Source organism: Rhinatrema bivittatum, chromosome 4 (assembly GCF_901001135.1).
Source record: "Rhinatrema bivittatum chromosome 4, aRhiBiv1.1, whole genome shotgun sequence".
Lineage (NCBI taxonomy): Eukaryota > Metazoa > Chordata > Amphibia > Gymnophiona > Rhinatrematidae > Rhinatrema > Rhinatrema bivittatum.
In genome coordinates, this window is record NC_042618.1 from 404425014 (window position 1) to 404450351 (window position 25338).

A 25338-nucleotide genomic window follows, 5' to 3' on the forward strand; every position below is an offset into this window, starting at 1 on the left:
AGCGAGTTCCAAAGTGATGGGCCAGCTGTGGATAATGCACGTTTCCTCAAAATGGATTTCGCCGGTTGTGTGATTAGTCTGTTTTGATAGGCACTTCTGGTTGGTTTCACGGATGTGTGTAATCGAATTTGAAATGTTAGGTTGAGAGGTGCGATGTTGTGTAAGGCCTTATGAATCATCATTAAAGATTTGAACTGGATCCTGTATTTAATCGGAAGCCAGTGGAGATGGTGGAGAATAGGGGTGATATGATCTCTTTTTTTGGCATTTGAAAGAATTCTTGCAGAGGCATTCAGGACCATCTGAAGTGGTTTGATGGTACATGCTGGAAGGCCTAGGAGGAGGGAGTTACAGTAATCAAGCTTTATATATATATATAGTATAGCTGTGTTTAAAAAAGTAATCAAGCTTTATATATATATATAGTATAGCTGTGTTTAAAAAAGGATTGGATAAGTTCTTGGAGGAGAAGTCCATTACCTGCTATTAAGTTCACTTAGAGAATAGCCACTGCCATTAGCAATGGTTACATGGAATAGACTTAGTTTTTGGGTACTTGCCAGGTTCTTATGGCCTGGATTGGCCACTGTTGGAAACAGGATGCTGGGCTTGATGGACCCTTGGTCTGACCCAGTATGGCATGTTCTTATGTTCTTAAGAGCAATGGGAATCAGGGCCTCCTGATCCCAAAAACCTTTTAATTCTCCCGTTGAGAGTTGAGTTACAATCACTGATCGCTGAGGTTCAGAAAGAGACCAATCCACCACAGGCAGCTACCCTCAGATGGGGTAAGTCACAGTGATCAATAGAGAAGCCCCAGCAAAAACAGTCCAATGACAGCCGCTGCTGTTCCCCGGCCCTAGCCTCCAAGGTGATGCGCCGATTCAAAGAATCGAGGCTCCAGCTCAGAGAAACATGCCAGGGACGGAACCTCAGTGGCTTCCCCACAAAAGGGGGTTTGTGACACGGGAGGAGTCAAAAGACATATTCCTCTTTCGAGGGAGGAGAAGACTCCCGACACTACCCTCCAGGTGTCTACTCCCCTTAGGGTTTGTTAATGAGTGTAACTAAACTCATTAACAGTAGAAGTGATTATAGATTATTCAGAACATGCACATAAAAGAGCACCCTCCTGAAGGTTTAGCCACAGCAAGCAGTCTAATCTAAAAATAAAGATAACTAATTAGGGAATTGAAACCCTTTGGAATAAGGAACAGCAAGGCTGAGGCTAAATAGGTTCGATCAGGAATGCAGTCCTCGGTCAGTCCTGTGGCTGTGGCACACAACCTGTTGTGCTCTCCATGAAGGAAACACACATAACAAAGATTCTCTCATACGGCACAGGGCAACTGGAAAAAAGAGCCCTCTGCTGTAAAATCACAGAACATATAGAAAGACATGGTTTAATGGAACAAAGTCAGCATGGCTTTACCCAAGGCAAGTCTTGCCTCACAAATCTGCTTCACTTTTTTGAAGGAGTTAATAAACATGTAGATAAAGGTGAACTGGTAGATGTAGTGTATTTGGATTTTCAGAAGGTGTTTGACAAAGTTCCTCATGGGAGGCTTCTAAGAAAAGTAAAAAGTCATGAGATAGGTGGCGATGTCCTTTCATGGATTACAAACTAGCTAAAAGACAGGAAACAGAGTAGGATTAAATGGACAATTTTCTCAGTGGAAGGGAGTGGGCAGTGGAGTGCCTCAGGGATCTGTATTGGGACCTGTACTTTTCAATATATTTATAAATGATCTGGAAAGAAATATGACAACTGAGGTAATCAAATTTGCAGATGGTACAAAATTGTTCAGAGTAGTTAAATCACAAGCAGATTGTGATAAATTGCAGGCAGACCTTGTGAGACTGGAATATTGGGCATCCAAATGGCAGATGAAATTTAATGTAGATAAGTGCAAAGTGATGCATATAGGGAAAAATAACTCATGGCATCACCAGTACCACTGGGGCTTTGGGTATGGCATGGTGGTGGTTGGTGTTCTAAGGCGTTGCACTCTCCAGTACTTGATAACACTCCAAGAAGCTAGATATAGCCCTTGAAACTGTGCTGGGAATGGCTCATCACAGTTTCCCCCATGGAACGACAGCAGCAAAGTCCATGGCGACCGACGGGCCCTATAGGCGCTGTCACATCGATGGATCACATCCAGGGCACCAGATGATGATGCACCCAGGGCTTCGATGGCATCAATAGCCCAGCGGCACCAATAGAGACTCTGGTGCCTGAAGGCATCGAAAGACTGGTGGTACCAAGGATGCCAGAGACGCCTGCAGGCAGAGGCTCTGCAGCCCTGATACTTCTCATCGGTGCCCAGAGGAACCGATGGCTGCCAGTGCCATCGACAGCTCCCCTTGGCTCACCTATATGCCCGAGGAGATGATGCTGCATGCTCAAATGCGTCCATTACCAGCGGCTATGGCTGACAATAGCCTTGCTACACTCATTAACACCAATGGTGCACGAATCCAGGCGGGCCTCTGATGCCTCCCGAGATTATCAGCATCCATGGTGCCTGATAGCTGCAGGCCAGTGATGGGACAACACAATGCCCCTCAGTGCTCCATCACAACACCGCCAAGGCGCCTTGAGGGTACCAGACCACTACGCTAGTATGTCTCGGCACACCAGGATGCCTTGAGTAAAGCGCGACCCTGCCGCTTGATGCATTCAAAGCCAAAGTTCCTGCTGCTCAAGGGCTTCAGTGGCACTTGAAGGCTCCCAAGAGCCCTGGCGATCGATGGCCTCCATAGCAGCCCCACACCTCGATGGCATTGGGACAGCTCTGCACTGTGATGGTAATGAGGCCAAACACCTCATCGGCCCCGAGAATGGTTGTGGCATCGAGGCCTCGCCCCTCTCCAAGGCATCCATGGCTGGGAATGGAACTAAAGCATCCATGGCATGGATGGGTCCACCACCTCGAAGCCCCAAGCGCTCAATAACTCCGGTGCCTCGAGTCCACAAATGTCTACGGCATGGAAGGACCTTATGGCATCAAGGGCGGTCCACACACCCCCAGTGGCATCAAGGGTGCCTCAGCCCCTCGACGGCGTCAAGGGTGACCATGGCACTCAATGGCAGTTCTGGTCCCCAATGTGGTCCTGACATTGATACATCAGATTGAGCTGGTCACAGAACCATTACTGGGCATGGCACTGAAGGTACGGCAGCAAGCTGCCTGCCCAGGCTCCTGCTCACCCTCTCTCCCAGGGAGACTGCACTGCCATGACCGGCAAGCAGGAGGGGAGAATACATCATCCAGGGCTCCTGTCTGTGGAGACTACTTCCTTTTGGTGTTGGGGGGGGGGGGGGGATGAATTTTCTCCCCCAAAGGAACGGTATGTTCTTCTATCTCTTCACTGTCTGACCTCCAATGATGCTGCATGATCGGTAAAATGACATGGAACTCCTAGGTGAGTACCCTGGGCTCAGTGGCCTACACGGATCACCCACAGACTGCATTCAGTCAGTACTGCCAGCAGTGGAGAAAAGATACAAAAATAGAAATTAAGCTGCAGGTGCAGTATATATACACACACACACACACAAACACATATATGTATGTTTTTTTGTTTTTTAAAGAAAGAAATAGAATCTGCCAGACTGCACAGTGACTAAGGCCCGTCATGCGGCTGGCAGAGAGGAGAGCGGGAAAAAAAAAGAAAACTACCGTAAGGTAAAGGAAAAAACAGCTGCAGCTCTAGAAAAAAAATCACTTACAAAGACTGTGAAGAAGAGAACACAGCTGAATACCGTGAGCACTCAGCTCCTGCAACTACACGGCTCCCCAGAAAAAAATAAACTAAGGGACTTTGCCTAGGGGCAGGGTGATGACCACAGCAGCATATGCTCAGTAGGGCATGTTTGAAAGTTCTAGATTCTTTGAGATCAATGTTCCATGTCGGGATCCATCTGATGATGTCACCCATGTGTAAGGACTACCATCCTGCTTGTCCTTGGAGAAAGCTAGGAATGGGCAAACCATATCTAGGCCAGAGTTCTGGTCAAGATCAGGAATTGCAAAGGACAGTCTACCCTCAGATGTTTTGGCACACAAGAAATTATATTGCTGGTGACATATGGCTAACGTGGTGTCAATTTCCAGTTATCCATAAGCATTTCATCCAGAAATACCTTAGCTATTTAAATCTAAAATCAGAGCTACTATATATTCTTACATTATTCTTTTCAATGAATCATGATCATGTCTTAGTTACTTTCAGTTTTAAAGCAGAAACAAGAGGTATACAGTACTTATAAAGCCTATAAAGCCACCCACATGTAGTTTCAGAGCAGATTGTCAATCCTATAGTTTGGTGAAATGCAAGTCCATGAGATGAGTAAATCATGCAAAGCAAAGCAAAGCAAAAACAACAGCAGGACAAATAAAAGCAAGTAAAGGCTCTTACTGTGCAACAAGCTCATCAAAGTGTTCATCAGGGCAGTATTTTCGAGGACGGCCTCGTTGAATATGGCGGCCACGTTTAAACTCTTCATCATCAACAGTCCAATAGGACCCAAACTCATCCTCTACTCTGATAAAGCACTTATGCAGGGAGAGGTTGGTGCGAATGGCACCCTGGGACACGAGAAGCAGCAAAGGAGATGAAGGTGAAAACAAAAGGGTTTGTGGGATTGGGAATGGAACAGACATCAAATACAGGGAAAGGGAAAAGAAAATAAAAGGCAATAAGCATAAGCAAATGGTTTGTGAGGGTTAATTGCCACCTATGAGCTAAAGAGCATGTGATGCAACAAACACCAAGCAAGCAGGGGTGGGAAGGGACCGGTGGGCATACAAACAGTAGTGATGAAATGCTTTTGTGTTTCCCTTTTAGTGGAGGAACGTGAAACCACTTGTGTGTCTTAACACCAGCCAGCAGCCAAAAGCCTCTAGGTTAAACTGTTAAGCACGATCCAAGCTAGGCTAAGAAGTTCAAACATGGTGGACATACCCACTGATCTTTTGTGGCCTTCGTTTTTGGAACTCTAGTTCATCCACTGTCCATACAGCCCCTTTAACGTTTTCTACTCGCACAAAACACTTGTGAAGACTAAGATTATGGCGCACTGCATTCTGCAGCAAGTATAAAAAAGAAAACATTCAAAATAGGCTACAAGAAAAATACTAGTCATTGGTCAAGAACAAGTACAAAGTCATCCCAACAGTCTCATCTATAATATTAGTTGTATACACCCTCCCCCCTTCAATTAGAATGAGTGTTTTTAGTGTCTCCAGTTTTTAATTAGAACAGCATTTGCTTAGACATAAAAAAAATGCATTCTTTTATGACTGGATCTCACAGTTGCACCTGAAAAAGAAACATTTTTGACAAACAAGAAAAAGATCAATAAACTGTACAAGGAGGGCTGTACTAAGAAGAAGGGCCCACTGGTTCAGTGACTTGGCGGGGAGGGAGGATGTCACAAAAACCAAAGTCTTCAGGCATAAATTGAACTATAGGACATCTTAGCAAGTGAAGCAGATGCAACCTCCATGATGCTGAAACTCATAGCCAAGACTAATGACTTCATACTAAACACCAAGAGAGGAATTCAAACCTTACACTGATATTTACAATCTGCTTAGAGGGGCTTTTCTGGATTTGGATTTTAGATTTGATTACTTGCCTTTCCAACCCAAGCTTGGGGCAAGTTACATTTCAGATACAGTAGGAAGGTCCCTTCCCAAACAGGTTTACAATGTAGGTTTGCACCTGAGACAATGCAGGGTGAAGTGACTTGTCCAATGACACAAGACACACCAGTGGGAGAAGCAGGATTTGAACCTAGCTTCCCTGGTTCTCAATCCATTCTTCCAACTACTCCTCCACACCTTGCCAGAAAAGGTCAAACTGACCAATCAGAATTATGAGATCAGTCTGTTCTGCCATGTAAATCCGAACTACACAGATATGTACTTGCTGAAATAGTTTAAATTGCACCCATAGTTTTTGTTTTGCTTTGTTTTTAACAAAGAATTGTCCAGCAAGGCTAGGAATCTAAGTGTTGCTAAAGTAACTCATTACAACAGAGCACAGAAACCCATTATGTCCCCTTTCATGCCAAAAGCAGAAGGATGGATAAGATAAATGAACTAGACCAGAGCTCTTATTTGCACTCACACTGTCTGCCACTACTATTGGAGTAATTCAGCCAAATAATCAGTCCTTAAGTGAGGCTTTATAAGGCCAGGTTGGGAAATGTTCTTATGTTGATGCTAACCTAACAGATCTGCTTTATAGAGTATCTGCAGTAAATATGCATGAGGCTCCAGGACCAGGATGGAAAACACCAGTTTACATCCTGTATTATATGTACAGAGTCACACAACATTTCTGCTGAACATGGCTCATACCTATCAAGGTATTTTAAGTTACTTAAAATATAAAGATGGCACAGATTTGTACCAGATCACTAATTTTTCTCAGGTGGGGACTGGGCAAGATTTAATAAATTTTTTCCTTTTCATACAACAGCAGGGAAACCGAAATATTAGATCAGTGGTCCCCAGCCCAATGCTGAAGGCACACCTAACCAGTCTGGTTTTTGGGGTACTCCATAATGAATATATATGAGATATATTTGCACACCTGGGAGACCTAATATATGCCACAGTGTATATTCATTCTGGCTATCCAGAAAAGCAGACCAGTTTGATGCATGTTCAGTGCTGGGTTGGGAAAGACTTTATTAGATGTCGAAAAGAATGACTTGATGAATGACAGAGCAATGACATAGTAAAGTACTTAAAAAGTAATCTACCTAAATTATTACTAAGCAATCATTATCTTTTTCTGAATTTTGTGACTGTGTAATGTGCCAGAATGACATTACTGAAAACAACAAGACTATCCATAGCAGGTCATATCCAGCTCATCACCAAGTTTTATCCGGTCCACCTATCCGTTAGAATAAACAACATTATGTGTGGACCGCACTATGTGGCAGACAAGAAGAGGGCCTGTCCTGCAATGCAGCGCCGTGGAGTGACATGCTGGAGTATTTCCCAATCCCCGCCAGCTGGAGATTTATTTAATATTTGGGTACTTGCCAGGTACTTGTGACTTGGATTGGCCACTGTTGGAAATGGGATACTGGGCTTGATGGACTCTTGGTCTGACCCAGTATGGCATATCTTATGTTCTTATGTATTGGCAGGGTTCCCTGCTCCCAACAGCAAGAATAGGCCTTGCACAGTGATGGGTCCAAAGTTAACCTGCTGGCGGGCTTCCAGCACAGAAGACGACGACAATGCCACTGGAAGGAAGGATGAGTCACATGGTGGGATGGGAAGGGGGTGAGGTTGGGAGTTACAGAGGGGAGAGAAGGGAAGGGAGTAAAAGTGAAGAGGGAGAGAGAAGGGAGGGAGTAAAAAGGTGTAGGGTTGAGTGACTGTCAAGGGAAAGAGTGGGGGGAGGAAGAGTGACTGACAAGGAAGGAAGTGAGTTGGAGAGGGAGCCTGACTGAGAAGAAAGGGGGAAAGAATGAGGGAAGCAAAGGGGATTGAGTTGGTGGGTGGGTACCACAAAGAGAAGGGAGTGAAGGGTGAATGACAGAGAGAAGTGATTGACTGGGAATGAGGGGGAGTGACTGTGAGAGGGGAAGGAAGGTAGGTGAATGACTGAGTGAGTGGAAGGGAGGGGGATAAATGACTGAAAGATGAGATGGAAGAGGAGGGAGGAAGTGGAAGAGGGTAGAAGTGTGTATATGGAAAAGAGAGAAGAAAGTGTGTGTTTATGTATGTGTTCCCCCACCTCCCCTCCACTAATTCAGGGTGACTGGAAATCAAAAGTTCATAGATATGGGGAGAGGGGAATTTTTATCCTTATTAGTTTTAATCATTGGGTGTTTGATATGCCTGCTATTTTGAAATATTTAATTGATTTTTGGGAAATGCTTAACCTTTATTATCCTTATTCTTCTTAATTATTATATGTTCTGTTCCTCACCTCATCAGTTCTGAAATATTTTTATTAGTATATCATGACTGATTTTATATTTCTTGTTTTATGAGGAATGCTGCTATTTTTATTTTTGCACTATTGCACTGGCTTGTAGGGTTTTTGTCTACACTTTTCTGTTTTATACTTTATGGCTTTGGGTCTGTCTGTGTTCTGCATTTGTGACGAGGTGAGGAGTCTGCTAGCTGACAAAAAGCCTTGCTCCTCTTGAGTTGAAGGTCTTGCTGGAATACATGATTCAAGGGGCTCCTTGGGTGCTAAAATGATGTTTAAGCCTGCTAGATACTGAAATGCCTGCAGCAAGTGGTGGAGATTTGATTGCTGTGTTGAGGACCTGACCTGCCATACCCCACCCTCTGGCCCTCGTTGTGCTCGATAACAATGTTGCCCAAACGCAATCTATAGGATAGGAACAGCAAACGCAGCAGCATTGTGAGCTGTTTCATGTTACTCAGCCCATGTAGTTTGTTTATATTTTAGTTCTGATGCTTCTATGTGAGTTGGTGCAGTATACTTGTCATGCTCATTCATCCTTTGAATGCTCTGTAAGAAATATTCAATGGCGTGCCTGATGAGGGAAACTGTGAAAGCGGTTTTGGTGACATGAACACCTCTGCTGGAAGCTAGACTCAGGCCACTAAGTTGTTCATTTCACAGGACCACTAAGAAGCCATTACATGGTAATGACCCTGCCCGACAAGAAATAGCTAAACTTAAAGGCTTCTGAAAAACCTTTGCCAATGCATTGAATTATCCAAATCCTTATTAAAGCATTACAATGCAATTTTTAAACTATATTTAATGGGGTGCATTTTCAAAGATTTAAGTGGGGGTTGTGCATGTAAGAATGGCATATATGCACATAAGTAGCCTTTGTGCACAGAAAGAGAGTTTTCAGAAGGGTGGGAATATGCATCTATTGTCGTTGCCACGTGGAAAAGTATGCATGGAGAAAGAGGATGTTACAAAGGCATTCCACAGCATGGTTTGCAAGTTTGTGCACATTGATGTACTTTATAACCAGCGTACACATATAAATCAAGCATGCGCATATGCTTTTATACCTTCTAATGAAGTTGCAGAAATTAAATTTGACTTCTCTTTTGCCCTCACTTCTTGGTTGAGGGGTCTGGAGCAAGTGGAGGAGGGTGTGGTTGAATAGGTGAAGGTCTGTGTCAATTGGCGTAGATTTTGGTAAGCTAGTGCTTGGAAGTACATGCAAAAATACTTTCATAAGCAAGATATGTGCATGCATCATCCAACTTTATAAAATACCTGCTTCCACGCACAAACTGAGGAATATTAAACATAAATGCTACAATTATTTAATACAGAAAATAGTTGCATGCACTTTTATAAAACTGGTGTATGAACTATGTGGAACCCTGCATTAAAAAAAATGTTCACGTACTGAAAGATACATGATTACTTTTGAGTAGTGATATGCAGTATTTTATAAACACTTTGGATCCCATTGCACAGTTTCTAAAATATAGGCTAACTTCAGGTACACTCACTCATGAGTGTGCGGAGTTACACACACTATAGAAAATTATTTTCCATATTTCTTAGCACTATACTATGCTTCATCTATCTAAAATGTGCCCTCCTCACATAGAACACCACTCATGCCATTGGGTGTGCTTATGACCATTCAGACTTCAAAAAATGTTTTTGGTTAAATATGGAAAAAATACAAATTAAAAAAATCAACTCCTCTGATCTCCCAAATGTTCAACTGTCTTCAAAACAGACAAGTTTATTTCTTAAACTATTTATAAATTATGAGGTCAATATTCCGTGCCACTTCACTGAATTCAGTGCTGGTTAAGTTCCGACTTAGCTGGCAAAGTGACACTATATGAATATTCAGCTGTGCTGAGTGACTGCCGCTTAGCCAGCTAACTGTTTACCTGGCTAAAACGTTAGCTGGATAAGTGACAAGTGGGGTGGCATGTTCCAGGGTGGAGCTACTTATCCTGCTAACTTAGCAGGATAAGTAGCTAAGTTAGCAGGATATCCCGTTATCTAGCTTAGTTAACGGGATAAGTTTAAGACTGCTATTCATTTGTCCTCAAGTTAGCTGGATAAACTTAACTGGTAACTTTAGATAAATATACTCTATCAGTGCGTCTGCACTGCTGAATATTTCAGCCAAGTTAGCCAGATAAGCCATAATGAATATACATGAGATAGATTTGCATATATTGGAGACATAAGGTATGCAAATCTATCTCATGCATATTCACTGAGGCAATCCAGAAAAATCAATCTGATAGGTGTGCCTAGAGGAGAGGGTTGGGAAACAGTGAGGTAGAGGATGATGGTGAGGGGACGGGGTAGAGGAGGCAGAATTCAATGAGAGAAATGGGAAAGGAGGGGAGGGCTAAGAGAGGGAAAGGAAGGAATGAGTAAGGAGAAGGAATATTGTGAAAGGAGGAGAGGGGTGAATGAGGGGAAGGTAGATACTGAAAGGAGGGGAGAAGATGAGTGAAGTGAGGTGAGTGAGATGAGTGGAAGAGAAGAAAGGGAAGGGAGGGAAAAGGAAAACAGGGGAATGGGAATTGAAGAGGGGTGGGGTTGAGTGAAAGCAGCAGGCGAGGCATGAGTCAGAGAGAAGGAGAAGGATGGAAGGGTGTGAGAGGAAAGAAGGGGAAGGGGTGAGTGAGAAGTGAAAGAATAGAAGGGTGAGTGAAAGGAGGAAATACAGGGGAAGGGTTTAGTGAAGCGAGGGGAAGGATTGAGTAAGGAGTGGAAGAGATGAGAGGAAAGGGTCTGAATGAAGAGAGAGGATCTGAGTGAAAGGAGAGGGAAGGGGAAGAATGAGAGAAAGTGAATGGGGTGTGGAAGAGTAAGAGGGTGAATGAAGGGAGAGAAATAGGTGAGTAGCAGGAATGGAAGAGGAAGGAATAAGAGGACTGGGAGAGGAGTAGGCCAGCTATGACTGAGCTGGAAGCCCAAAGGAGCAGCAAGAGACTGTGAACTAAAAACAAAAGGAATGGGGAGCTCTTGAAGCAAGACACTCTGGGGCTGATGCAATAAAGTGCACCCAGCCCAGCACACAGGTTTACGCGTGGTTGGATGCGCATTTTGGGTGTGCTAGACTAGCACCCGATGCAATAAGGAGATTAGTGCATACAAAACACGAGCCCAAACAAATGCATAGCCAATAGCATTCATCACATGTAAATTCCATGTAGATGAGGCTATTTAGCTATTACCACTGATGCAAAAAAAATCACTGTATGCCTAACGTGCACTTTTTAACCCAGCAAATTTAACTCCAGCCCTGGAGGTGGCTTAAGTCAATCCGCGAGTCAAGAGCTCAGTAGAAATTTAAAAATATGGTCCTCTGTGGTTCCTCCTAGTTAGTATTGTTGTGACACTTAAATTTGCTGCTTGTGGGGTTTAAATATAAAGGTATATGGGCTTGATTTAAAAAAAAAAAAAATTCTGGATGCACAATGCATAATTTACATGCACAATAGCACGGGATGCTTAGCTATGGGTGTCCAGCATCCTTAGCAAAATTGGTGAGAAGCAGGATAAAAACAGATGCTTGTATTGAGCGCCTGTAGCAATTGTGGGCATCTGATGTATTTGAGCATTAGGAACATAACATTTTTCCCTAGCATCCTCCTTTTTTATACAAGCCCTCATTTACATACTGCATTGGGTGCCCAGGGGATGTGGCTGTATGTGCATTAGGCAAACGGGCGCTCAATATGAGTGACCATTTTAATGCGCGTCTTATTGCATCAGCCTGTCTGTGTTGAGTATGAAAAAAGAAGTCTAAAATGTACAGAGAATGCTGCACAAATAGGTTAGGATTATCAGGGTCTCAGATATTCAGTGGCTACTTTTAGCTAGATAACATTAAACCTAACTGGATATCTTTTGAATATCACCAGTTTGGTTTACATTTACTGGCCTTGTGTGGCTAGATAAATGATGACAACTAGTAATATTCAAAAGAATATAGCTGGTTAAGTGGAGTTGCAGATTTATTTTTTTTATAAAGAATTTCACAGGTCTATTGCTGTATTACAGTCTCCACCCCCAACCCCTCAAACTCATATTAAAATACTAAATTTTAGAGGCCTGATGCTGGCCTCCCCCCATCCTAGCCTGCACAAAATTTGCCATCTCAAGCCCCCTCTCTCCCCCTAACCCTCCCACCACTATAAAAATGAAAGATATTCAGCCTAGATGACAGTAGCAGCTTGCTGTGACCCTTGGCCTGGCTCTCCTAGCATTTTAGGGGAGTTACTCTGGAAGCATATGCTTCAAGCACAGCTCCCCTATCAAAGCTAGAAGCGCTATGCTGGAAGCATATTCTTCCAAAGTAGCTTCCCTAGCAACAACTGAAGTGCCAAGCCAGGGTTATGGAAGGTTGCTACTAGGATTCAGGCTGAAGATCTTTTATTTTTATAATATCAGGAGAGCTAGGATGAAGTGGGAGTGGGTGCCTGGGAGAGCAAATTTTGGCAGGACTGGGGAGCGAGTAGGGGAAGGCCATACTCGGCCTTTAAAATTTACTTTTAATATGAGGGATTTTTTGGTGGGGAGGCTGCTGGATTTAGAGCTTGGGGGGGGGGGGGGGGGGGGAACAGTTATAGGGCCACTAAGCTGGAGACCACCTTTAAAAAAAATAAAATTGCTGCTCTACTTAACTGGCTATATTCTTTTGAATAAGTGGCCTAATATTAAAAACCCTGTTATTTAGCCAGATAACTAGTGAGTTATCCGTCTAAATAGCTTTAAAAAATGACCCCTTAGACTTCTAACAGGGTCATTCATGAAAATGCGTTATGGCATTAATGCCCGCGAAATTTATCGCAACGCAAGGCATGAATGCAAATTTTTCAAATGCATTCAAAGGGGTGGGATTGGGCGGGATCAATGAAAATGAGGGACGTTATTGCATGCTTTTAACGCCGGAAATAACTATGCAATATGCCTGAAAAGCAGTTCACGACAAATATTGCAATTCCGTTTTGGGCATGTGAGAATGGGGGGGGGGGGGGGGGAGAGAGAGAGAGAGACAGACACACAGACAGACTGACTCTGGGGTGGCACACATAGTAGTCAACTACTGCTATAGGAGGGCCAGCTAATAACTCGCTGTGAGGTTTTGGTGGTGGTCTAGGGTTTTGGGGCCAGTTTTACCTGCAGAGTGAGACGTACGAACAGCACAGTAGACCTCGGTGAATATTTGACATGATTTGGAGTGAGGAAAGTCAGACTAAGATGAGATTTCTACAATGTACTCTCGCCCTAGCTTGATAGTACTCTGGTAGAGAGTCCATCAAGCAAGGGCGAGAAAACATTGTAGAAATCTCAACTTTGTGTGACTTTCCTCACTCCAAATCACGTCAAATCTTCACTGAGGTCTACTGTGTTGTTCGTACATCTCACTCTACATGTAAAACTGGCCCCAAAACCCCAGACCACCACCAAAACCTCACCTCGAGTTACTAGCTGGCCCTCCTATACGGGCCTATACAGTAAAGTGCGCTCCGGTGGAGAGCAGTGTTAGCCCGGGTTTGGACGTGCGTTTTTGACGCACTAGCTTTACCCCTTATACAGTAAGTGCATCAAAAACGCATGGCCAACTCCCCTGAAACTAATTCCCACGCAATACAGAAAGCAGAATGTGCAGCGCTAATTTTGACCGGCACTGGGGATATAGAAAGCAAAATGTGCAGCGCTAATTTCGGACGGCACCGGGGAAGTGTACAGAAAAGCAGAAAAACTGCTTTTCTGTACACCCTCCGACTTAATATCATAGCAATATTAAGTCGGAGGCCCCAAAAATTAAAAAAAAAAAAATTAAAAAGTAAAAAAAAAAAATTTTTAAATGTGCCTGCGGCCTGGAAGACAGCCGCTCAATTATGCCGGCATCCGTTTTCCGAACCTGTGGCTGTCAGCGGGCTCGAGAACCGATGCCGGAAAAATTGAGCGTCAGCTGTCAAACCCGCTGACAGCCGCCGCTTCTGTCAAAAAGGAGGCGCTAGGGACGCACTAGTGTCCCTAGCACCTCCTTTTACCGCGGGCCCTCATTTGAATATTTTTTTTTACTAAATCACGTGCCCAGAAGAATGGCCTGTGCGTGCATCGGGAGAGCGGGCACTCTCCCGCGCTTCTTTCTGTATCGTCCTGTAGGTGAGATAAATAGTTGACTAATATGAAAGCCTTATAAAGTGTCTCTCTCTTCTCTCCCCCCCCCCCCCCCTTGGGGCCCTGCCTTTTTTAAATGTCAGCCCCAAGATGTAAAAATAGGGAGAGACTAATTTGGACACTCCTGTGAGCATTACACTGAGTGCTGTAACACATTGAAGCAGTGGTGATGTTCTCTTGACAGGAAAAACAGAACACAAAGTGGTTCTTTCAGTATAAATTTCTGTTTCGCACTGAGGTCTTCACTGTACTATCTGAAAGTTCAAGATTCTTCCAGGGCAGCTGCAACTTAACTGCCCAACCCCACTGGTCTCTTTTGCTCTGACTCCGTATTATCAGCACCACTGAACTTATGTTCTTCTTGACAGTTATTTACATTTCTGTACCCATCATGCTGGTAAAACGGATGAATTAGCTTAAGTGAATTCTCAATGATGAAAAGTAGAAGTTTTTTTTTCGCACAGCACGTTCTGTTAGCAGTAGAAAGGCAAGTTTCCCTGGGGGGTGGGGAGGGGGGCACAGGAGGGGTGTAGCCTGGTTGGGGTAGAAAACTAGGCAGATATGTTGAAGTTTCAAAGAATGCATGCATGGAAAAACATCACATGTATTTTACACTCCCATTTGAGAGGCCTGGAAAGGTATGTACGTGCTTTTTATCTGCACATTCTCCTAATAATCAGAACACAAAATGCACAAAATGCAGGTAGTTTGTGTATAACCTTTGGGTAGGTTTGCACAGGTTGAACAGTACACATCTGCTTTGTTCATTAGGTGGAGTAGTGAAAATTTACCAGTATGTGTTACAGAGGAGAATTTTCCAATATGAATTCAAAATCTGTTTATGGCGTATTATTGTTTATCGCACAGTTAAATAGACTGAGGGAAAACTCCAAATAGATGGAACACTAATCTTGTTATATCTTGATATAAATCACAATAAAGTCACTTAAAGTTTATCAAAAGAAAAATGTCTTTATTTGTTTAATGAAAAATCATCAAGTCCAACCAAATATGATGAGATCATATATCCCCCACCAAAAGCCACGTTTTGTAGCTAGGCTGCATCGGGAGGGACAGGTCTAACAAATACAAACAATAAAAAGAATTAAAAATCCATCCAATACCAAGTCACCTAGATAATGGCGAGAAAAATCAGAAATATAATACAATATATACCCAATGAATAAACTTCAGATAGGATCACTGTTAGCAAATTTACACAGCATCATACATGCTTTAACATCAGATAGCCCATTGCTCTTAGTCTCCATTTAAAGGCTGACTAAAGGCGCCAAAGGATCACATGATCAAAAACTGTCAATCAGGGTGACATGACAAGTGACAGGTGGTACAACTTAAAGGACACAAACAGAAACAAAATCAATGTTAGCAAATTTAATCATCATACATGTCTTAACAAAACATACTGCTTCTAATCTCCTTATAAATGCTAACTAAAAATGCCAAAGGATCACATGATCAAGAGTTGTCAATCAGTGTTTCATAGGGAATGAGAGGCAGTACAGATCAAAGCGCATGAACTAAAACTTCAAATAGAATCAATGTGGTTAAATCTAAACAGTATCATATATGCTTTGACATAACTAAACTGCCCCAAGTCACCATCTAATGCTGACTGAAGGCGTCAAAAAAAAAAAAAAAAAATCACGATTAAAAGCTGTCGATCTGACGTGACAAGAAACAGGCAGTACAATTTGAAAAGCACCAGAAAATTAAACATAATCAGTAAACAAAAATTAAAGAAAAAACGACCAATCAATATCACTGTTTAAATCACGGGGGGGGGGGGCAATGACTGTCATTTAAATATCCACCGCTGTTTCCGCTGAAGCAGTAGATTAAGATTGCCACCTCTTGCACAACCAAGAGACCTGCTCAATGACGGCAAAAGGTAAATCCGAAATGGCATGCTGGGCTTGTTGCCAGTGCAAAACTAAAAGGGGCATTATTCCGTGAATGGCTGATATAGCTGCAATGTTCATAAATACAGGTTTTCATTTTGTAGCTTGTCTAACCCACATATAGTTCTTTACAGGGGTACACTGTGACTTTAACTATACTGGAAGAATTACAGTCCGATGTAAGATGAACAAATTCAGGAATAGTCATGGATGGGACAAGCCTGACAAGAACCACAGGGTCTATGTCCTAAACTAACAGGCGCAGATGTTGCAGGGACCTGGAAATCTGAAGAGGTAAGAACATTTCTAAAATTGCATACCCTATGGAATGCAAGCTGGTGGGGGGGGGGGGGGGGTGGGGGTGTGGTGGAGGCGTGTGATAAAAGTCACACGGGGAGATAAAACTGGCCAATGATTCCTTAGGGATGAACAAATAGAGCCCATCTGATCAGAGTAGGGTATTACGCACGTTCACGGGTAGAAATAGCAAGTCTCAACTGATATATAAAGCCTGCTTGAAGGGCTTATTGTTTAATAAATTTCAGTTCATAAGAGGGTGGGGGAAGGGTGCAAGCTAAATTGTTTGTGGAACAGTTAGGAGGCTTTGGCCCTTTCTCTTCTTCATATTTCACAGGCAGCAATTAGAAGCAGGCCTGGAAGGCAGGAAGAATACCAGCAGGCAGGGAAAGAGCAGCTTCCTGCCAACATTCTCTGCTGAGGAGAAACTACCCCCCCTTTTCAACTAAGAACTTGTAAGTCACATTAAAGCCACACCCTACAGCCACCACCAACACCCTTCCGGGTACATTCCAAGTCCATTCACATACCCAAAACATAAACAGCTACTGCCTCTGACCTGTCAGAACCAGTTGTGACTGTTTATTTTATTTATTTATTTATTGTGCCGCAAGGTGTTCCAAGAAATCACAAAAAAAAACAAAACCCAAAACCCAACAATACCTATTTGCCTTTGTGAATGAACAGTTTTGTACAAACACATTAATCAGAATTGCACAGCTTAAAGGAAACATTTGAATCTTTTTCTTCACAGTGCTCCAGTGCTGCCGGGATGGACTTAGAAAAGATATACATTTTCTTTTTCCTAATTTCCCTTTTTTGTCCTCTGGTGGCATACTTCCAGTGCCTCATAGCAAGAGGTGCCCTTGCCAGACCCTGGGGACTCTGTTAGCTCCTCAAAGCACTGACTCATACATAAAACCATCAGTTACAAATGGGAACACTGTTTTTTTTTAAGCTATATATCCATGATGCTTCCTGTCCAAGCTTGTTCCAAAAACTTAGATTCTGGATAAGCTATGAGACCAAAAGAACAGGAAAATGTAGATATGGGCTAAACATTTACATTCATTTTTAAAAACAAGGTAAGCCTGAAAAGCCTTGCTGTGTATCCATCAGATAAGCATAAATATATGGAGTATGCCATTTAGTTTTAATTTGAAGTATATTTAACTCTGAAATCTTAAAGCAGTGGTGCCCTAATATTTTCTGAAAATGTAAAATTCTCACTGAATGTGAGAGATTGCTTTACTACACCATAGTACAGGAGCTGCTGGGAATAATTTTATTCTTAAAATGATCCAAAATTACAACAATGAGATGTGTGAACATTTCATGATACCTGGTTTCCTTTGTCTACCACAAGCACTGACCCAATGGCAGGGCAGCTTTCAAAGTACTTCTTGTCGACCTATGGTAGGGCAGCTTTCAAAATGCTTGACATCAATGTATCCTGACTTTCCTGAGATTTCAACTGACCTGAACTGGACTATTTTCCTACTGGACACACACACAAAAAAAAGAAACCCTTCTGGGGTGAAATACACAGAAGAAGTGTGAATGTGGTCAGTAGGTCTTCCATCTGTGCCAGAAATTTGAATGAGACTGGAAAAACAATTCAAAATTTATGAGGAAGAATAGGTTTAGTGGAGGGAGGTCAGATGAACATACTAAGGTTGATATTCAAAGGATTTGCCTGGGTAACTGATAAAATTCCAACCCCACGGATAAAGTTTGTCTGGGTAGCTTATTAAGTGCACAAAATCAAGCCCAAAAAAAAAGCAGAGAAGCTGGGTCAGTCAAGGAGTGGGGATAAACTTTAGCCAGTGAGTGCTGATATTCAGCGTGATTTGACTCAAGTTAGTCGGGTGAGTCTGGTCGGTAAAAATAGTTGTCCTAGAGTTTCCTAGGTAACTTTACCAAAGTATATTCAACAGAACATTAACCCGGCTACATTCCACTGAACATCCAGCTAAATTTTCCCCACTCACTGGCGTGCGGGTGTCCATGTGTGTGCGGTTTCTGGCACGTGCACATGAACGTACCGATTTTATATCAATGCGTGGGTGCTGACTCGCACGCGCAAGAGGGGGGATTTTGTTAAAAACGCATGGCAAAGCGCATATCTCCTGGGATTTTCGTGTGCTGGGTTTTGAAAATGTAACTATTTACGATATCAATTTGTGGTTCTAATTCAAGCAGAGTGGACATCTGAAAAACGCCCATTAATCTACAATCTTGCCAAGCTCCTACTCACTGTGTAACTGTTCCAAAGGTTCATGGTTCTTAGTTTCCTACAGCTTAGTATAAATGTGACTCAAACCTACTAAAAGGTTTTAATCTTATGGTAAACTGATTTGACAAAAAATGAATTCCTTCTTAGGAGATCATAGGATGCCGCAATATGAGCTTGGAAGAAGGGCACGGAAGAAAGTAAATGGAAAAAAAATAAGCAAGTGAATTCAAGGAATCTTTGGCTGATGTCATAAGTGGCTCTGGGTACAGGGAGAACAATTTTCAAAGGGATTTACCTGGGTAACTAAGGAGTTAGTCAGGTCGATTCCAGGGGCTGAAAATGCCATCTCCTCAGCTGCTAAAATCTAGATGCCAGGTTCCGTAAGGCAGTGAGATTTAGCCATGGGACAAAGGGATGCTCTGGGGAGGTGGGGGTGGGAACGTCCACGCGGCCATTTCATTTTTCAGATTCCCAGGTGTATTTTCTTTCTTGTGTACACCCTTGCTCACTGCTAAAGCCCAGTACAAATTCCCTAGCAGAAGAGAATTTTCAAAGAGAAACTATGGGTGTGATTTTCACTTTGAAAATTAGCTTGGAAACCCACGGGTACAAAAAGTACCTTCCCTATGGAAAAACTCCCCCAATGAATTGGAGGAAAAAAAACAAAGAAAAAAAAATCAACAGTGCAAGATTATTAGCTTATGGCCAAATTTTAAATCAGCCACACGTGCAAATTTATGTGCGTGGTCGCGCACTGCGCGCATTTTCAAAAGGGCCCAGCCATGCGTGTAAATGACAATATGCGCGTAATTGCCAGGGCCTGAAAAGGGGGCGGGCAAGGGGGGCATGGTCTGGGCGGGGGCTGGCAGGGACAGCGGTCATTAGCCGCTGTCCCGGGGAAGTGCAGCCGGCCGGCGCTTGCAAGTTGCTTCTGCTCAAACGGAGCAGTAAGTAAGAAAACAAAAAAAAACGTAAGTTCCATCAAAGGGTTTAGGGGGTGGGGAGGAGAGGGGGAAGAGGGAGGGAGGGAGGGAGCAGGGGAAGGCCCAATTGCGTCGCTGTGCATAACTGTGTGCTATCTGCCCAGGTGTGTGTGGATTATAAAATCCAGCGTACATGTGCGCTCGGCCATGGGATTTTATAACATGTGCGCCAGCATGTGCAGACGCGTGCATGTTATAAAATCGGTGCATCCATGTGTGCGCGCCGGGAAGCGCGCGTACCTTTTAAAATCTACCCCATATATATTTTTATTGATTTAAGAATTCATTTTTTCTTTGCTTATTACCTTGTCCAGCAAACTTATAGAGTTTGTCATAATGAATCAGTTGAAATTTACAAAAGTTTGCTTTTTATTTTAAACCAGTTATCAAATGGCTGAGGAACAAGTCAACTAAAAGTCCTTGGAAATGATGGCTGAGGTAAAAGAGCTAAAAGAATGAAAACTGTGTGTGACTAAAAAGAAAAAAGTACACATCCTGTATGAACATAATATTCTGTTTTCAGTGGTAATTTTCTTAAAAAACAAGACAAAACAAAACTGTGTTGGGGCCAGAGGCAGCCTCCACTTTCCACTTTTTCCTAATGGGAAAGGATGCAAGTTTAAAAAAGTTTCCAGGTTGCTGACCTGACACAAACTGGAAGAAAACCACTGCTTTATTGTGCATATTCCAGCTGCAATCTAGAAGCAGCTGCAAATGGATGGGGAGGACATAAGCACAAAGTACAAAGTCAGTAACAGGGTTTCAGACTGGGGTTCCAAAGACACAAGGCATTTTCTTCCTGCCAAAATAAAAGGCTATAATGGTAAATAAAACACACTTTTAGAGAACTACTGGTGTAGGTTGTATGTACCTTTACCATAACAAACAGGTAGAATGATAAAAAAAAAGTCCTACCTTCCATGTTGCCGCATTGCGTCTAAAGTAGGCAAACATCCGCGTGAACCAATTATAAATTTCATTTAGTGTTAGTTGCTTTTCGGGAGATTCAAGAATAGCCTAAAAAGCAAATAATGATGTAAGAATTGAGAATAAAAATCCATACCCTATTGTTAGACTTGTAGTAAAGTTAGGTTTCCAACACTCCCCATAAACTACAATGTACCAACAGCTGAAAAGTTTTAACAGGGATTTGGAGGAGAAAAGAGGATAATCTATTAATCTCCCAGTAAAATACATAGTTGTAACGACAATTTTAAGGGGGAGAAAAGTTAAGAAATGATCAATATTTGTGGTTCAACATATAGAGAAGTCTCCTTCCGAGAATGAAAAGCTGTTAATTCTGTGAACTTTAACCTTTATCAATTTCACTTAAACTCATGTGGGTCAAATATCACGTAAGGATTAAGAGGGAGGCTTTTTCAGATCAAGGAGCATGTATTTCATTATTTTGACATTTTGGGTGGGGTTTTTTTTTTTTTTGTAGTTTCAAGCAGAGATGGGCTGAAAAATTGTGAATTTTGATGGGGAAGGCAATTTTCAAAAAGGTATTTATCTAGGTTACCTAGATTTTGAGTAGATTTTGAGTAGAACAATTTTTCAGTTGGGCCATTGTTACAATGGCCCAACTGAAAAATTGTTCTACTCAAAATGTGACTAAAATTGCCACCAGGTTTCCATGATGCACCTAACGTTTAGCTGCATTTAAAGAGAGGCATTATTGTGGCAATGTGTAGGTCGGGGGAAAAATAAATACTGCCTGTACATGGGACTTCCAAAAAGTATACGTTATTTTGCTCCCTCCCTCCACTCAGATATCCATACAATCAGCGGGTGCAAAATATGTGGATCTTTTAGTGCGCGTACTTTGTACCTGCTCGTTTTCTAACTGAAAAGACGCAACTCATTTCTCTTTGAAAACCAGTGAAACGTATATGGGTTAAAATAACCCATATATGTTGCATGCAAATATGCCCCTCCCCTACTGACTTGTAACCCTGCTCCAAATGCAGTAAAGCCCATCTATGGGCAAATCTCCAGTTTGTAGGGCAGGGTTTATAATTACAATCAAACAACTTTAAGCCCATCTCTGGTTTCTGGTGAAGTATTCAAGAACACACAAGCCCCCAAACCCCATGACATTTTTCTAAAGCCAGTCCAACTTTAACAGTATTTACAACTAAAAGAACAAGTGCAAATTTCTAAGAAAATAAAAAGGAAGACTTCCAAAACAACACGATCAAGTATTAATGCTTTTCTTGAAACAGTTCAGTGGCAAACATTCAAAATGGAATTACCTAATTGTTTTGGGTTTTTATTTCTGTTTCCTCACAGAAATATTAATTTATTAGTCATTCATAAAACTGAATCAAAGAGCAATGCAAAACATTTCACTAGCTGATTAAAGCTCAGTAATTATTTAGAGCTCAGATTAATTCCAGGGATCAGAGATTACTGTAGCTTGTGATAATTGACTTGCCATCTTTAAACAGGCCCAATTTCACTGTTGTGTGAAATGAATTTCCCAATAATCGCATCGCATTGTAATGCTTAATCAAAAGCAATTATATTATATATTGCTACTTTAAAAACTCTCACTGCAAAGGTTTGAGTTTGCTTAAGAACTGATTTCAAACATCTATTATAAACACAAATACTATTTATATAGTGCAAATCTATGTACAGAAATGCTTCTTGCACAAGTCTGAGCTAATATACAGAACGTAACGCGTTAAGCATTTAAGAAATGCTACCAAGCTACTGTCTTATTTTAGAAGGTACTCACCTGCCTAATTAAGGAAGCATAGGTAAAGGGTGGTCTAACTTCTGCATTCTTGTAAAATTCTTGATTCTGTGCAATATCTGTTAAACAAGATGTTTATTTTAACTCCATTCTGTTTTCAAATAACAGTACCCCCAGAAAGCTGAGGACATGCATGGCAGAAAATGCAGTGTGTTACTGGCATAGCCCACGATTAGGGTGTCTAGAAAATATATATATGTTATATTATACTTATATACTGCCTTTTGCAAACAAAAGTTTGACCCGAAGCAATTTACATAAAATACAATAATCAACATAACACATCAAGAAAATAATGGATCTTTTTAGGCATGTTATCACTGTAGAAGATGTAAAGATTCAATATAAGTAAATATTATACAAAGAATTCTGTTTATAGACATATATATATATATATATATATATATATATATATATACATACACACACACACACACACTAGAAAATGATAATGTAAAATGTAGACACTGGCATATTTAACTTTTTATATCTTTCATATATATGTCAAAAATGTTATCTTTATTTGACACAATTAAACTCTAAACTATCTGAACACATCAATGAGAAAAAAATTAATTCTGATAGCTCCCCCTCTCTTCCCCATCTCCACTTACACATACACACACAAAAAATGTGTTGAAGAGGGTAAAAAAAACCTTACAATCTCCAATCACTAATGCTGCCCATAATCTGGGTATTTCCTTACAGGCAGAATTTATTGTATCACGCTCCCAGCTCTGATAAATAAGAAACCAGGAAATCATGAAATGCCCAGCAATGTCACCAATCATACTATATGATTCTTTGGGTTCATACTGCCATGGATTTCTGGTGGTGATACAATAAACCACACCCCTCGTGAATATACCTGGATTATGGGAGGGGGCTCAATTTATTTCAGCCTCTCTCTCTGCCAACGGCTGCCTACCTGAGGAAATGGGCACGTTGTACTTATCGGAGTACCGCCTCCTGATGGGGCCCACATTGTGAATGCTGGTGGTAGTGATGACTGAAGGCCCATGGGTGACAGGAGTGATGGGGGTAGTCGGGGTAGTCGGCGTATGAGGTAAACTCTGTGGGGAAACCTCAGATGCAGTCTTTGAAAGTGTGACGCTTGATACCAGGTTCAGCTATTTGAAGGCAAAAATTAAATATATTACTTTTTGAAACTAGAGATGGCAGTGCTGATGAGAAACTTGGAAGACAACATAAAAGACATAATGTAAGAGAGGTCAATTAACCACAAGAATGACATTAACCTACCAGAACTGGTGTACAAACACACTTCAGCATTAACTACAGAATGCAAACTCATTAATATGGAAAAATTAGTTTCATGAAAACGGTCCTTTTTTTTATTTTACTTATGAATGTAAAAGTATATCCCTGCTGTTCCATTTTAGTCTTTAAAAACGGAAAATGAACTAAAGTCACCCTACCACATTATTTTCAATATAGAGTTTTCTTCTGCATTTTAGGTAACCTTTATTTTTTTAAATTAAAAAAGAAAAAATAAGTTATCCCCAACTGTTTCGTGTAAGCAGTTTTTAACAAAAGAAATCTGAGCTGGCTTAGTGGAGGGAGAGGATAAAATTATTAATTTTGGATGGAAAGGGGCAATTTTTTTTTAGTGAATTCAGTGCTTGTGAAAGGTGAGATGGCCACACCACTAGAAAGTGATGACCTCTCTCTATTTATTCATACAACATGGCCAGTTTGAACAGTGGTAGTGCAAGCTTCCTCACACTAAACTACCAATGCACCTCAACTCTGCTCTACTGGAACCATGTCTAGGGTGACAGGTTCATTTTCTCTCTTCCCTTCTGTCTCTTCAGTTCTGCCACCTTTTCATTGTTCTGTTGAGGCCGCCAAGGAAGGTATCAATCAGTGCCAGCTGTGAGAGTGGTCATTAATGGTGTGGACTACTGAGATCACATTACTCTGCTCAGAAAGGCCATCAAAACAATTTTCAGATGGTATAACTTTTGGTCACTAACAACTTTAGCAGGATTTGAACCACTGACCCAGCAGTAAAAGGCTTCATACCACTTTGCCAATGTCCTTGAACTACTTAGCTGACCATTTTTCCTAGCACCAGTATACACAGTGCCACACACAAGATTATCTCTCTGCCTCAGACAGCTTACAACCCAACACTGAGTACACAGAGCAGGTGTAGATAAAGTTTTGCTCCTCAAGGGCCTCCAAGTGGACCGATTTCCAGGACATCCACAAAGGGTATCCGTCAAATATACTGGCATACAACCGGTCAGAGAAACCATTTCATTTGGGCTGTTTGGCTACTCTGAAAACCAGACCAATTTTAAATCTTTGGAAAATGGAGTCGTATACCCATAAAACTAAAGAGGATAACTTTAAAACGAGTGCATACATGCACCCATATACATGCCTATGGGTGCGTGAGTACACTAGTATTTTGTATCGTTCATGCAAGTGCGTGCACATTACACAAAATGTCTCGTTGCATGTATGTGTGCGCCTAATTTTAAGCACTTACACAAGATAATTGCGTATTTTCCTAAGCATGTCAGCTTTTACATGTGCAAGTCAGCACATTTTGTAACTTGCATATATGTGGCAAATTACCAGTTTCACCAGTTTGCCCAGTCTTATCTCTAGTCTTATCCCTGGTTATTCAGCCTGCAACCTCGTTTACCTCGACCCTTCACCCAGTCAGTAATGTTTGGGTACTTGTAACCTGGATTGGCCACTGTTGGAAACAGGATGCTGGGCTTGTTGGACCATTGGTCTGACCCAGCATGGCAACTTCTTATGTTCTTATGTCTATTCAGCGTATTATTCTGACTTATACCTGATAAATAGCAGAAGTAAATGGGCACATGTAACAGCCGTACACGTCACTTATACTGGTTATAAAATAACCCCGGAATGCCCCTGCCTTTTTGTAAGCATGCCAATTTATTCATGCTCCAGTCCGTGAGGACATATGTGCGAGGT

The 25338-nt window shown here is 41.8% G+C and overlaps 1 protein-coding gene across 1 annotated transcript in view; it reads right to left on the reverse strand.

The window, feature by feature from the left end:
• The window catches only part of FOXP1 (forkhead box P1), a 1246052-nt gene that overhangs the window by 51351 nt on the left and 1169363 nt on the right, over positions 1-25338 (reverse strand). Inside the window, 4 exon segments of the mRNA XM_029601088.1 lie at positions 4972-5093; positions 20514-20615; positions 22342-22418; positions 23288-23489. Of these exon segments, the coding sequence (XP_029456948.1) occupies positions 4972-5093; positions 20514-20615; positions 22342-22418; positions 23288-23489 (503 nt within the window).